The sequence below is a fragment of the Calypte anna genome, chromosome 7 (assembly GCF_003957555.1).
Source record: "Calypte anna isolate BGI_N300 chromosome 7, bCalAnn1_v1.p, whole genome shotgun sequence".
Taxonomy (NCBI): Eukaryota; Metazoa; Chordata; class Aves; order Apodiformes; family Trochilidae; genus Calypte; species Calypte anna.
In genome coordinates, this window is record NC_044253.1 from 12,713,965 (window position 1) to 12,727,297 (window position 13,333).

Sequence of the window (13,333 nt, forward strand, 5' to 3'; positions counted from 1 at the left end):
AGGGGTTTTTTGGTAAGGCAGCAAGGCTAAAACTGCTCCCACAATTTATGGAAATAATAGGTGCATACTTAATGCAATGCTATACAAATGATTTTCACCATTAAGTGTTACATTAGATAAAACTGCCAGTTAACAAACTGATGTGTTGCACAACTCCATCAGGAACATCATGTATTTGATGCTTGCAGCCTGCTAGAATCAGAAATTTGCCACACATGAAGGGTTCAGTGCCTCCTTTCTAAAAACACCAATCCTGCGTTGCTAGAGGGGAATCCAAACAGCCCAAGTTAACAACAACAACCTTCATCTTTTGTGTCACTGGACATGCTGTGCTATTCATTGTCAGCCTGAATCCAAGTAATTCAAATTAACAATAGCTGTTCCCTTGGCTGCCAGATCAGGCCTGATGAACGGTGGACAACCTTGCAAATAACTAACTTCCATCTCCTGCCTGTTACTTTGGGGGAAAGGGGAGAACTATTCCTGACTTGCAGCTCACATGCAAACGATGATTCTATCACTTCACAAGTTGTTTCAAAAACTTCCCTAAGGAAGCTAGTATTTAAATCCTAAACTCCAAGATGTCAAGAAAAGTTTGTATTATCTGTATTAAATTCAAACACCTAATTAGTATGCAGCTCAGTAGCTCAAAAGAAAAAAAATACCTCTCCTTCAGTTGTTGAAAATTCATCTATTGAAAACTTACTTGTAGTTAAAACAAGTGAAGAATTTACCAATTTTTAACTTAAGTATATGTTGCCAGTCTGCCAGAGTTTTGATATCATCAGGTGCAACTAGTCAGGCAATACACTTAAATTGGACAGCAGAAAGATTATCTCCTTTGGAATCATGGGACAATTCAGTCCACAGTAAAGGACTGGATTCTAACACTGTTTATTTAACAGATCTGAATAATCTTTGACAGGTCACTTGATTAGTCTCTGCCTTTGTTTCCAGATGCAGATTGGGTTTCTGCTAGAATGTGCCATGTCCTCTTTATGAGGATGGCTGCCATGATATTCCTCATTTCTTAAAGCAATTATCTCTGGCTGTAGTGTTCAGCTCTTCTGGCAAAATGTAATCTTTTCTGCTTTGTTATACAGAGTGTATTATTAAAGTCCCGTTTAAACAGATTGTTATCTCTCCTCTGCCTCTTTTCAGTCACACATACTTAAAAAGAGGTGCAAAATAGCTTTGAAATCTCTGGTACCTGATAGATTGTGCAGTAACAAACACCCGATGAGGTGCTGTCTGGACTGGAAGTAACACTTTTCTGGACTAAAGAAAGCCATGAGCCACTGCTCAGGCACAAAAGATTAAATCCTATTTATCTATTTCAAGGTGAAATTATGTCATTGCTAACAGTAAGAGAAGAAAAGTTTACCATACACATAGTTTTCCCAGTTACAACTATCCCAATGAGAAATCTTATGAGATCTTAAGAGGCACATGGAAAAACTTCAGAAACCACATGGCAGGAAACTGAGTTAGGATACCTAAAATGTACAGGTTTTTTTCCAGAAGCAAAAAGTAAAAGCAATGGAGTATCAGTATTCCACATGCTAGACTGCACATACTTAACACAGCAAACACAATTTTTACAAATATAAAATGCTCTGCAATGGGCTGTGGTCTATTTCTGTTGCTAGGAGGTATGCATGGTTCTGAATGACATCCCTCTGTTAAACTCTTTTTCTTCTTTATGTTAAATGTCTCTGTTCTGCATGAGGTTCAAGAGCACTTTCACTACTGGAAACTGCAGCCCAGCAGCAGCTGCTCCCACTAGCCATTAAACTCGCTTCAGATGCTGAACAGGAATTATTTTCTGATGCTGAACTCGAATTGTAGAGAATAATCTCTACAATTACAAGTTAAAAATAAACTACACCACAACAGTTGTGAAAAGAAGCCATCAGGTCATAAGTGTGCTTTGATTTGGGGTGGGTAACACTGCATCCGAAGCTGTCAACTTCTTTCACAGATTCAAGCTAGGGGAGTTTTTTGCCATTGTACAAAGCTGTAACAATTTGGATGCCACTCTCAAACTGTTCTTCTAACAGAACTAAAGGAATGTATGTCATTGCCTGCATTTTGTACGCTGACCTCAAACAGTTCCAGTATCCAGCTCAGTAGCAACAGTCTGTGCTTCCACTCTTGCCATCCTAACCATGAAATAATTCTCACTTGAAACACACAAATCATTAGATCATACATCAAACAAGTAAGCTTGACATACACAGTAGGAAAAGTAATTTCTGTCCACCTAGGACTGTTGGGATAAGTGAATGCAGGTTTAAAGTTACAAGGATGGAGAGAGAAAAAATCCACTCCTTTTCCAATGCCTCACTTGACTTGCAGCTATCCTTGTGGGCAGGATTAAGTACTTGGCCATAAGAAGTATCTATATAAAACTGCACAGCCCACAAGTTAAAGAACTCTAGCTTCTTCTGACTAACAGTGCTCTGCTTCTGTTTTCAAAAGCAGTCACATTTTTAAACCTTGAACTTCACAAAAAACTCAGGCTTGCAAGAACCCTCTACTCTAATTGTCTGGTACATACAAACACTGCTACATCCTCCCAAAAATTTCTAGTTGCAGGTCTGAGTCACAACTGATTTAAGCAAATAAATGGCATACTTCTCACACAGACATTAACAAGAGGACATTCGCTGACAAGAAAGTTAATGGCATTAGTAAGGAAACTACCCATTTTGTCAAACAGTCCCAAACACACACTCAAATTCTGCCTCTTCCTCTCTGTATCAGCAGCATCACAAATTTCTGTATGACATGCCAGGCTCTGGGGTCCTACTAGATGAGCCTGCCTAAGGGTGACAGAAGGTGTGATAGTAACAAGTGAAAGACCAGAAAGGAAAGGACAACATTATTGTACTATGTTAGAGTGCTCAAGATGGAACTAAACCTGGCATCATATTTGAACTAACACACCACAGATCTTCTGCACAAAACTTAACTCAAAAAAGGCAGTTTGTCAACGTAGAAATTTCATTTATAAGTGGTTGCTTTAAAAAATTGATAAATATAAGCACTGGTACTTACTGCCACTTGTGCAGAATCCATGAACCTTAATCCAAAGTAGTCACTTTCTATAAGGTCCAGATGATACATGATCTGTTCAAACAGGAGCTGGCCTTTGGCTTTTTTCTGAAAATATAAGATTTAGTACTTAGCAAGTAGTTTTATGGTAGCATCGACCTTAATCTAGGTATATGTTATAATGTCATTCCAAAATCAAGAAAAACTCAAAACCGAATTTCCATACTATATTTCAGAAGCTATTCTTTTCTCTCATATTTTTGATGGGTGTTTTTCTGAAAGGCAAATGTACACCTCACAAGAAGCATGTGTAACATCCTTAGAGAACTTACATAACCTCCTTTCTTGGAAAATGTCAATATTGACTGGCACAAGACTTCAGTGTTAAAATGTCAGAAATTATCATCCCTTCTAGGCTTTCCTTACTCAGTGAAGTTCAATAGAACTGGAGATACAGCTAATACATTTCCAATGACTAATGCACTGGAAATTTCAGAGCCAATTACAGCAAATTGTTTAACAATTTACTACTCTTTGATATCTACGCAATTCACCAGTTTTGAAGCAGGTAGCAAAGCCTAGTTATAGCAGAGATTTCCATTAGCAAGTGCTCTGAAGAACTGAAAGGAAATAGTCCAGGGCAAGCAACTTCAACAAACATTACTCATATAATGCACTTACAAATATCAATTTCGAAAATTTACTTGTAGGTGCTAAGAGCCACTGCTTATGGTCATATAAAAGATATCAAAAAACTTAGCTTTGGCACCAAGTAAATACCATTTTTACAATGATGATCTAAAAAATTACTCAGTTGTTTCTAAAGAGAAGGCAAGCAATATAGGACTAAGCTTCTACACAACACAGCTTTTTATGCAATGAACCCCTATATAATAATACAATGAAAGAAAAAATTAACAGTAATACCCATGATGCCTAAATGTAATAATAATAAATTAGGTCGGACTACAAGTCACAGTGTTGAAATGAAGTATTTTTAAATACAAAGAAATGTAGAAAAGATTGGTTACTCTGAAAGCAATTCAAAGATTTTGTTATTTCAATAATGCTATCACATAAGCAAGCTTTTTTTTTTTTTTGTAGTTATTCATTAACAACTTGAGAATCCGTCTAACTATAATAAGATGCTAATTAGAAGACTGAGTGCACACTTCAAAATTTATCGCCGGTGAGAATTCATATTCTCAGAAATAATCTGGTTTAATCACCAAGTCATATCCATGTATGAAAAGTCCCATACACAATTTTTGCCACTTTCCTCTAGCTTGATCTTCAAATATTTATACTCAGCTTTGTAATCATAATAGTTGGTTTACTCCGTTTTAGTTAAATCCAATATGACATTTTGCAGTCCAAAATGAAATCTCAGAGACATTTCTAAATTGAACCTGCCTAAGCAAGTTCTCCCACAGTCATTTATTTCCAAGTATTGGGGGAGGTAGGAGCAAGGGAAGGCAATTATACCAGCAGGCAACTCCACATGCACACAGAATCTACAAAGAATTGGATAATGGAAATGCTGAGATGTAGAGCACAACAAACTCACTCGGGAAAAGCATTTTTTCCTATTGACTTCAAGAGAAGGTACTTTGCAGGCAGCAGATTTATTAAACACCAGCAAGCCTCTCCTAAGAGAAGCCTTAAGGAAAATCATCTATGTATATAACCACACATTATTCCACTATTTGACGCAGTAGCCTCTTTTTTGAAGGAGGGAGTGTTTGTTGATATTTTCTCTCAGCACAGGCTATCTTCTGTTTAAAGAATGATACACTAATACGAGTGAAGTCAATACAGCATTTGGAACAGTGAAACAAGAAAAATGTCTTTTTTTGCATGGAGCTTTTTGCATCTGGTCTAAAACTGGAGGAAAATCTCCTGTTATTAGGTATAGCATTTTTTACCCTTTCCAATTCCTCAGTCATCTCTTAAAACTGTAATTAACCAGCTACCTCTGTCAAATTCCCTCCCGAGGGCAGGCAGTGGAGCACTTTAACTTTAGCCTAGAATTGCTTACATGTACTATCTCAGACTACCAGCAATCAAAACATTTAATTGTTCATAATTCTGCAGTATCCAATTATTTTTTTAGTGTATTCACTCTTTTGGTGAATCAGGGGAAGGGGGTACTTTAACTCTTTTCATCTCGGCAAAGAACTCAAAGATCAAGTGGACCCAGAGTGATTAATACAGAAGAAAGTCCCTGAGGAATTACACTGGAGCAGAAGGAGAGGTTTGCCGGACTGCTGGCTATTTTCTGACTTAAATCATCAGGGCTGTCAACATGGGCTTAACTATGCAGTACTTTGCATATGACTTAAACCATTAGTTACTGTATTTGGTGTGAGTCAGCAAAGGTTTCACACATCCTTTAATGGTAAGTTCAAAGTCTTCCTCAGGTTCTTAAGAATCTTCTTCCTTACATTCAAACCAAGAGCTGCCAGAAATTGCATTGCTTTGTAAGAGGTCATGTTCTGTGAATTAAAATTAATTAATCTGTATTCAATAAAACTGTGATCTCAGGTGTTTTCAAAAGAAGTGGCAAAGATTACTGTTGCTTTTGCTGGTGAGAAGTTACCCTTCTGTAGTGGCAACATTACCTGGCATTTTTATCCTGCTGCTACCTTTCTCCCCACCCTTCCCTCCCCCCCTCCTTGGAGCAGAGCACAACTTACTCTCTCTCAAAGGACAAATATTTTCAAGCTGCTTAATGGATACCGATGAACTATTAATGACACCCCTCACAAGCAGTCCAGCCAGAGCCCTGTCCTCCCTTCAGGGCACAAATTAAACTCCTCCTGAGTTTGTAATTCTGTAAAACCTGACTACTGGGTTTATACAGCTCGATGTACTCTGTAGGAAGAAACAGAAAACATTTATGGTCTTAAGCTCTGCCAGGAGAGGTTTAGGTAAGATATTAGGAAAAAATTCTTTACAGAGGGGGTGATCAGGCATTGGAATGGGCTGCCCAGGGAGGTGGTGGATTCTCCATCCCTGGAGGAGATTTTTAACAGGAGACTGATGGGGCATTCAGTGCCATGGTCTGGTAACCACTGGGGCTAGTGGATTAAGGGTTGGACTTTATGACCTCAGAGGGCCTTTCCAACCCGGATGATTCTGTGATTCTATGATCTCACAGGAGGGGAATCAACAAGGGAACTGGGAAACTTAAATAAAATTTATCACGTATGCAGGCCAGGGAATCCAGGGGTTTTGCTACACTTTGGAATGAGATAAAAGCAGTACAGTTAGAAGTACAGTATTTGTATCTTCTTATAGCTTTAAACACTGACAAGGAGCAAAAGGAGTTGCTTCTCTCCAATCTTTCAAATATTTTACCAATTTTCCCTGACAATTTCTTCTTACTCTAAAGATACCTGCAGCAAAGATTTGCTTCTCTCTGGTTTAGCCTGAGCATTTGGGATTTAGCATTTTGTTCTGTTGTTCTCTGGAGAATAAAAAAAAGGCTTGTCTCAAAAAATCTTCATAAAAGTTGATTTCAGTACCCATTATAACTGTATGTGTACTAGACTATTATATAGAAAGATTTTAATGTACATTGCTAAGGCTTATTAACCCTATACATGAAAAGACACACAATACAAAGCATTCATACTTGGCAGCTTGTTATGCCAGAAGCCTCTTATTTTTCCTCTCCCAGAAAGTTTGTATCTTCTGGTTACACATTTGATTTAATCAGTTTCTGAGACCATTTCCTAATATTCTTTCTGAATAAATCCAAACTGCTCATCCAGCATTAAGGTCTGGAGATTAAATCCCTGCCCCCAGTATACTCTCAAACGTGTCAGGTTTATTTGGTGTTCCACCTGCAGGTTTCTCAGGATCTGAAGGGCATATACCCTGAGGTGTCCGGGTTCCCAAGCAGGCAGCCCGAGGTTCTGCTGCTGCTCCCCGGTGCTGAGAGGCCTCAGGATGTGTTGCAGGTGTCTCACATTCCATCTCCATATACATTTAAATCTGGAAGCACTGGAGCAACTTGCACTACAGCTTGGGCCCCTGTACAGCACACAGAAAATACCTCTGCTTGAAAACACTCAGCTCAGAATTGATTTTTCCAGATTCAGGCCCCTAAGGGGTTTCCAGTAGTTAAAGCAAATAGTCAGAAGCACTTTAAGACACAGACCACATCGGGAAAAATTTTAATCCCAAACTTTATAGTCTTAACACACACAAGCAAATGTTTATTTACTAATTACTTTTGTCAACTGAGACAATTACATTGAAAATGTAACAGCCAGCCTTCAACACTTAAGATTTCATTTGAACATTGATTTTTTTAGCATTACTAGATTTTCTTTTTCCTCTGCATCTGTGCCATGGACAACATTCTGTAGTTCATGTTTCCAAGTCTGAATACTCAGCAAATAGCCATAAGTATTGTACAGACTTCTTTAAAAATATGTAATTGATTATGGGGTAAAAACAACTATCACAATGCATTTCTGGTCTTGTAGTGGGATCAACATAGATCATTTCCCTCCATGAAAAAAGCCATCAGCATTTGTTAATACCCATTTTTTGCTGGCAATGTCTTTGGTGTTCCACATGAATTTCTTAATTTAAAATAATCACTACAAATACAGTAGTTTTTATCGTCTTTTGTAAGCATTACTCCAAAACTGTAAGCAGCCTAGCTAATTTCTGCTACTCCACAAAGCTCTTAGACTGGTTAATATTACATTTTGTTTCCATGATAATAAGGACAAAACTACCTCATTTTGCAATCTCCATATTAAATTCCATACATGCATAAGTAAGGAATATTCCAAGATGAAAAACTACTCAGGAGCATCCATTCTTATAATTTGTGTTTTTCATGTTACACCACTGGGAAACTTTTACCTAAAACTTAGGTTGCATGTACAGAAACTGGAATACAATTAACACTCTATTATCCATGAGAAGATTATGCAAATTGTGGGTTAAGCAGGGACAAGTTTTTTTTACTGGAACACCCCTGGCTTCCACAAGCACAGGGCTGCTTCTATAAGACCCCATATATACTATCTGTTCCTATTTTAGGGCTGATGACCTTGGTCCCTCACAGAAAGCTATCCACAATTTTATAAAAGTGCATATATTCTAAGTGTATCTCTGTAAATTATTTTATATTATTTATCTTACCATTTTCCCCCTTTACCTTGCTTAAGTTTTCCCTCTACTAATCATTACTACAAGTAGAATAGAATTTACTATGTTTTTAACCAATACTCAAAATTTTTACATCTTTTGATTTAAAGATCCTCTAGAGCCCTCCAGGATACAAAACAGCACTTCATCTGAAATTCTTGACAAACATTTTTCTTGACAAGTATTTCATAAGCTGTTGGTGACTCCAATTAAAAACAGCTTTCAAAGAAAAACACACCTGTGATGCCCTGCTTCTCAACCTGTCTTTTCTCACAAACCATAACCACCTGAAGAGACATTATTCCAGCTGCTGAAGGAATGGTTCCCTCAGGAGCCTGGACTGGTATGACTGAGCTGAGAATGTGTCTTCAGGTACTAAACTGGGTCTGTTCATGGCTTGAGAGGTTTTGGGAATTCCAGAAGTGCAGTGGGGGAAGATGTTTAGTTTTGCACAGGAAAAGGATTAAAAGTAATAGATGAGATGTCAGCAAAACAGAGTTCCTGTCCTCTCGTTGCTCATACCACTACAGATCTTAAGCAATTAGAAGAAAAAGCACAACCAAAGCTGAACTCGAGTTAACAATAAAACTGCTTTTATGACAAACAACATCAACAGTGTCACACCATATATTTTACAAAGATTTTTCATAGATTAAAAAAAAATCAGAACAGTAATACCTCAGCGTTTTACTAAGCCCATGGTTAATTCTGTCAAAAAATCACTGAATGCATTTGGGCAAACACAGAGCTTTGAAAAAGTGGGAACAGACAACAAAAAGTAACAGGTCAAAACACAGCTTTAGAATGAGATAAAGGTGGGGGAAAAAAACACAATGCTTTTTGATTGGTTCCAAAAGAACTGATAGCTTGTTCTAATGAAGTTCTTGCTTCCCACTTTGAACATACAAGAGACAGTAAACAGCATATAAAGCATTGATATCAGTGTCACTCTGACATGGTCACACAAGTGGATTCTTAAAAACAATCCAGCTTGTGTACTGTGTAGGACTGCAGCTTTGATGAACACTTCAGGTCAGGCAATTTTGTAATTAAGAACAGAAGAAATAGAAAAGAAGACAGACTAAGTGGCTTGACAGATAGTACTGATAAGATCAGTGGACAAAAAGCAGAGTTACTGCTCAAATCCCAGCTCTGTGTTTAATAAATTAATCTCAACTGCATAATTTACAACATGTCCCTTCTGTCTCATCAACAGTAATCATAAAACATCAGGGTTTGCTGCTTAAAAAGACTCTGAAACATGTTTGGTTTTCACAACACCATTCCCTGTAGTGGTTTTTGGGTTGTGGTTTTTTTTTTGGTTTGTTTTGTTTAAGCAGAAATTCAGCAATCTCAGATTCAATTATATGAAACATTAACTCGAGAAGATTCTTCTTCCAGTAACAAATTCATTGTAAGGGTATAGCTGAACAAGCATTTTAATCAAGCATAAGCCAAATACTGACTCTAAATGCTTCTTCACCACCATTTGGAGAGACACAAACAACTGATATAACATTACATCAATTATTTTCGGCCACAGCATTTTCTTGACTTTGCTTACTGCCTGGCTGTCAAAAAAAGTTTCTTCTGCCAAGATGTAAGTAAAACCAAAGGCAAACATCATCATAAAAGCAACATCTTTTCTTCCTGTGGCATCAACAACTTATGTAGCTAAGGATTTTTAAAAGTACAGTATTCATTCCTGCCAAGGCAACTCTATCTGGCCATGATCTGACCTGTTTTCCAAGTGATTCAGTATTAAGAAACACTTTGTTATTTATTTTTTTAAATAAAGCAATTTAATAGAACTTAGGTAGACAATGGGACTCTGCACAACTGAACTGGCAGACTGGAGGGCACCTCTTTGGGATAACAGGAGTTCATTTTAAACCAAATCTACTGCCAACAAAGTAACAGTAAAGTAACAGTCTTGTATAAGGTGTTAGCTCTGACAAGATGATGAGTCTCCCGGTGTTTTTGCAAAAAAAACCAAACAAACAAACAAAAAAAAAACAAACAAAAAAAACCCCACCCAAACTTTTATATATATATACACACACACACGTATTTTTAATATAGCTTTAGATTTTAGAAAGCAACATTGTTTTGCCATAATTTTTGTTTTCCTCTTAAAGAATTAATCCTAAAATATGAGCAACGAAAGCAGGGACACAAGAATAAACAGGTTAAGGAGCCTGAAATAAAACATTTAATCTACCTTTAATTTTTTGTATTTTAATCACCAAAGGAACTGGTACATGTCAGCCACTGACAATACACTGTAACTACTGTATCTAGCTATTCAGATTTAGCATACTTATTTACTGTTATTCATAACTTAGATGGCCACAGACAAAACTTTATGTTGACTTACCAAAAAAACAAAAAGTGTGAAAAAAGTTTCCTGTATAAAGAACATTAACTGCACCCCGATCTAAGTTTTACAGACCAGATGTCAGGTCATGGCACCTCTTCAGGTTCAATTTATGCTCCTTTAAGCCTTAGAAATGTTGTTTGAGGTGCCAAGAATTTGCCAACAGAGCCAACTTCAGCTCCAAAGATTACTGATCTGGTTATGTGGAGACACCAATTTAACCTTAAGTACTTTTAAAGTGTAACTCTTGCTATAAAGTGTTTGTGGGCATTCCTGGCATCAAATCAAACATCCTAGGCACTGAGCAGCACTGGATATGTTTGTTACATTGTCTCAACGATGTCCAGATTAGTTTTACCGCCCTCTGTAAACGCCTATCTGTACAATCATTGTGCAAATAAAGCTGTCAAACTGTTTCTTTAACTGAAGATTACTTGGGGTTCTGAATATCTCAAGAGTTATTTCTGCTCACTATGTCAACAATGCCACTCAATAAAGTTGAGCCCTTCTCAGACTACCTAACATTACAGATACTTTAGAACTGTATCTGAACAAGGAAGGGAGGAGAGAAAAACCATTTCACAAATGGCTGCTCTGCACACAGCTCCTATGTCAGCACAACTTTTACTGCAGCCAAAATCCTAGGAACAAGTCAAAGTCTCACAGGGACCGACAGCTTCCTAGCTCAGACAAGTGAGCTCAAAAGAAGTCAGCAGCAACCATAACACATGGTAATGGAGAAACAGAGCACATCACTTCTATTGCTGCTGCTCATTCTGTTGGCCAAAACCAGGTCTATAATTAAGCAGAATATAAGACACGTGTATATTAAGGGAGCTTTAGAAATGTAAAACAGTGGCTAACACATAATTCCAAGTAAAGTACCATATGCTATGAGACAATCCTCCTGTATAATCTGCCCTGAGGAGGGGAAGGAAGTACAATTTCTCTTCCCCTCCCTTCTCAAGTTAGTGTTAAAAAATGCATCCAACTCTGACACAAAATCAAAACAAACAAAACACACAGAAATCATTGCTAGTACTTGCGCTCATTCCTTGTCTTCAATGGAATTCCACCAAGAGATTTTACCTTCCTTCTCAAGATGCATACATAGCTCACTGAACAGAAAATCCAACTCATCCAAAATATTACCCTCCCAAAGTTAAGCTCTAGCACAACGATTACAACAACTTGCTAGAAAACATTAAATGTAGAAGGCACAATAAAATCTACCATAACACTGTGCAGTTTCAGTAACAAATTTTACAATTATTTCCATACAATTTTATCACTACTAACTTAGTGGATGTCAAGTCACAGGGTTGGTTGCTATGACAACTAGATATGTCTTCACCTAACTAACTAGTAAATGGCAAAAAGCACAAACAGATTGACGCAAGCCAACAGCACTTAGAAAACAAACTTGCATCACTCGTACCGGCAAGTCCACGCTGACATCTGTTCCATCCAGCAGCGCTACTCGGCAAGTGATGATGGATTTTGCGTCCCCAGCTGCAGGGATGTGGGTTGCAGCTCTCTGGGCCTCTCTCAGCCTTTCCTTCTCGGCATGTTTACGCATAGACCGCCGTCCAAGGGTTCGACGGAAAAAGCTCAGCATCTTGGCTATGAAATCCCAAGACAGAAAGAGAACACATTGATGTGAGGCTTCCACCGGAGGAAAAAATAAAATTCTTGGAAAAGATCAGACTTAGATAAAGAACTGTTAGAGAGTCAAAAAGCCGTTTCACTTCTTTGTACTTTAATACCCACTCTCTGCGGCTACTTTGAAAAAAATCTCCGCTTGGATGGCAGCTGGGCTGATTTTTGGGACAACCTGAAAAGGTTGTTAGGAGAACAAACAATGATCTCATACAACTGATTGCAACCTTTCATTAACACAAATGCCACTGCACTCTTCAAAAAGACGGTGATGTTCTCTCAAAACTGGAAAATAACTACCACCAGTTACATTCTTAGCTGATGTATTCAGCTCTCTCACCAGAAAAAAGAAACTCAAAACGGGCCGTTCCCGCCTCAGAACTTCGCTTACACACCAGGGACTCTGTAGCCGAGCCTCTCAGACAGTGCTCGGACAGGGCACGGCCGTTCCCGTATCACCGCGGCCCCGGCTGCACCCAGGCTCCCGCCGGCGTGGGGAAGCGACCTCCAGCCGCCCAGGTTCCCGTCCACCACGGCAGCTCCGGCCCGGCAAACACCCGGAGCTCGGCGATGAGTCGGTCCCGAGCCCCAACACCCGCCCGGTCGCCCCAGATCGCAACCCAGCCCGAGAGCACCGAGCGCCTCAGGAACCGCCCCCCGCAGCCTCCCCGCCGCAGCCCCGGAGAGAAGCGGCCCCCGCCCCGCTCACATCCCGGGCCACGCCGGCCGGGAGCTCCCGGTCCCCCCCGCTGCCCCGACCCTTACGTAACACCTCGGGACCGGCGCCCGCCTCAGCCCCGGGCCCACTGCCCCGCTCCTGCCCCGCCTCCCCGGCGGCCTCGCTCCAGGGGTCGCGCCGCGCCATCCCCTGCCGCGGCGGCGGCCACTTGGACACCGGCGCGGCCCCCCCCCACTCCCCTCAGCGTCGCAGCCAGACCCCCGCGCTGCTTACCCGGCGGGCGTCGCCGCGGCCCGGGCGGCGGGAGCGGGGGAGCCCAGGGCGCTGGGAGCGCGTCCCCACGGCGGCTCTGGGCGGCCCTGAGGGCGGGCGAGGGGGGCGGTGAGGGA

The 13,333-nt window shown here is 39.9% G+C and overlaps 1 protein-coding gene across 2 annotated transcripts in view; it reads right to left on the bottom strand.

The window, feature by feature from the left end:
- EPB41L5 (erythrocyte membrane protein band 4.1 like 5) overlaps nt 1–13,333 on the bottom strand; it is a 57,765-nt gene extending 44,432 nt beyond the window's left edge. For both annotated transcript variants that reach the window (XM_030454401.1, XM_030454400.1), the window contains exons 1-3: nt 13,218–13,333; nt 12,045–12,229; nt 3,061–3,165 (exon numbers count right to left, since the gene is read on the bottom strand). In XM_030454401.1, the coding sequence (XP_030310261.1) occupies nt 3,061–3,165; nt 12,045–12,224 (285 nt within the window). In that variant the 5' untranslated portion in view covers nt 12,225–12,229; nt 13,218–13,333. The remainder of the gene's footprint in view (nt 1–3,060; nt 3,166–12,044; nt 12,230–13,217) is intronic.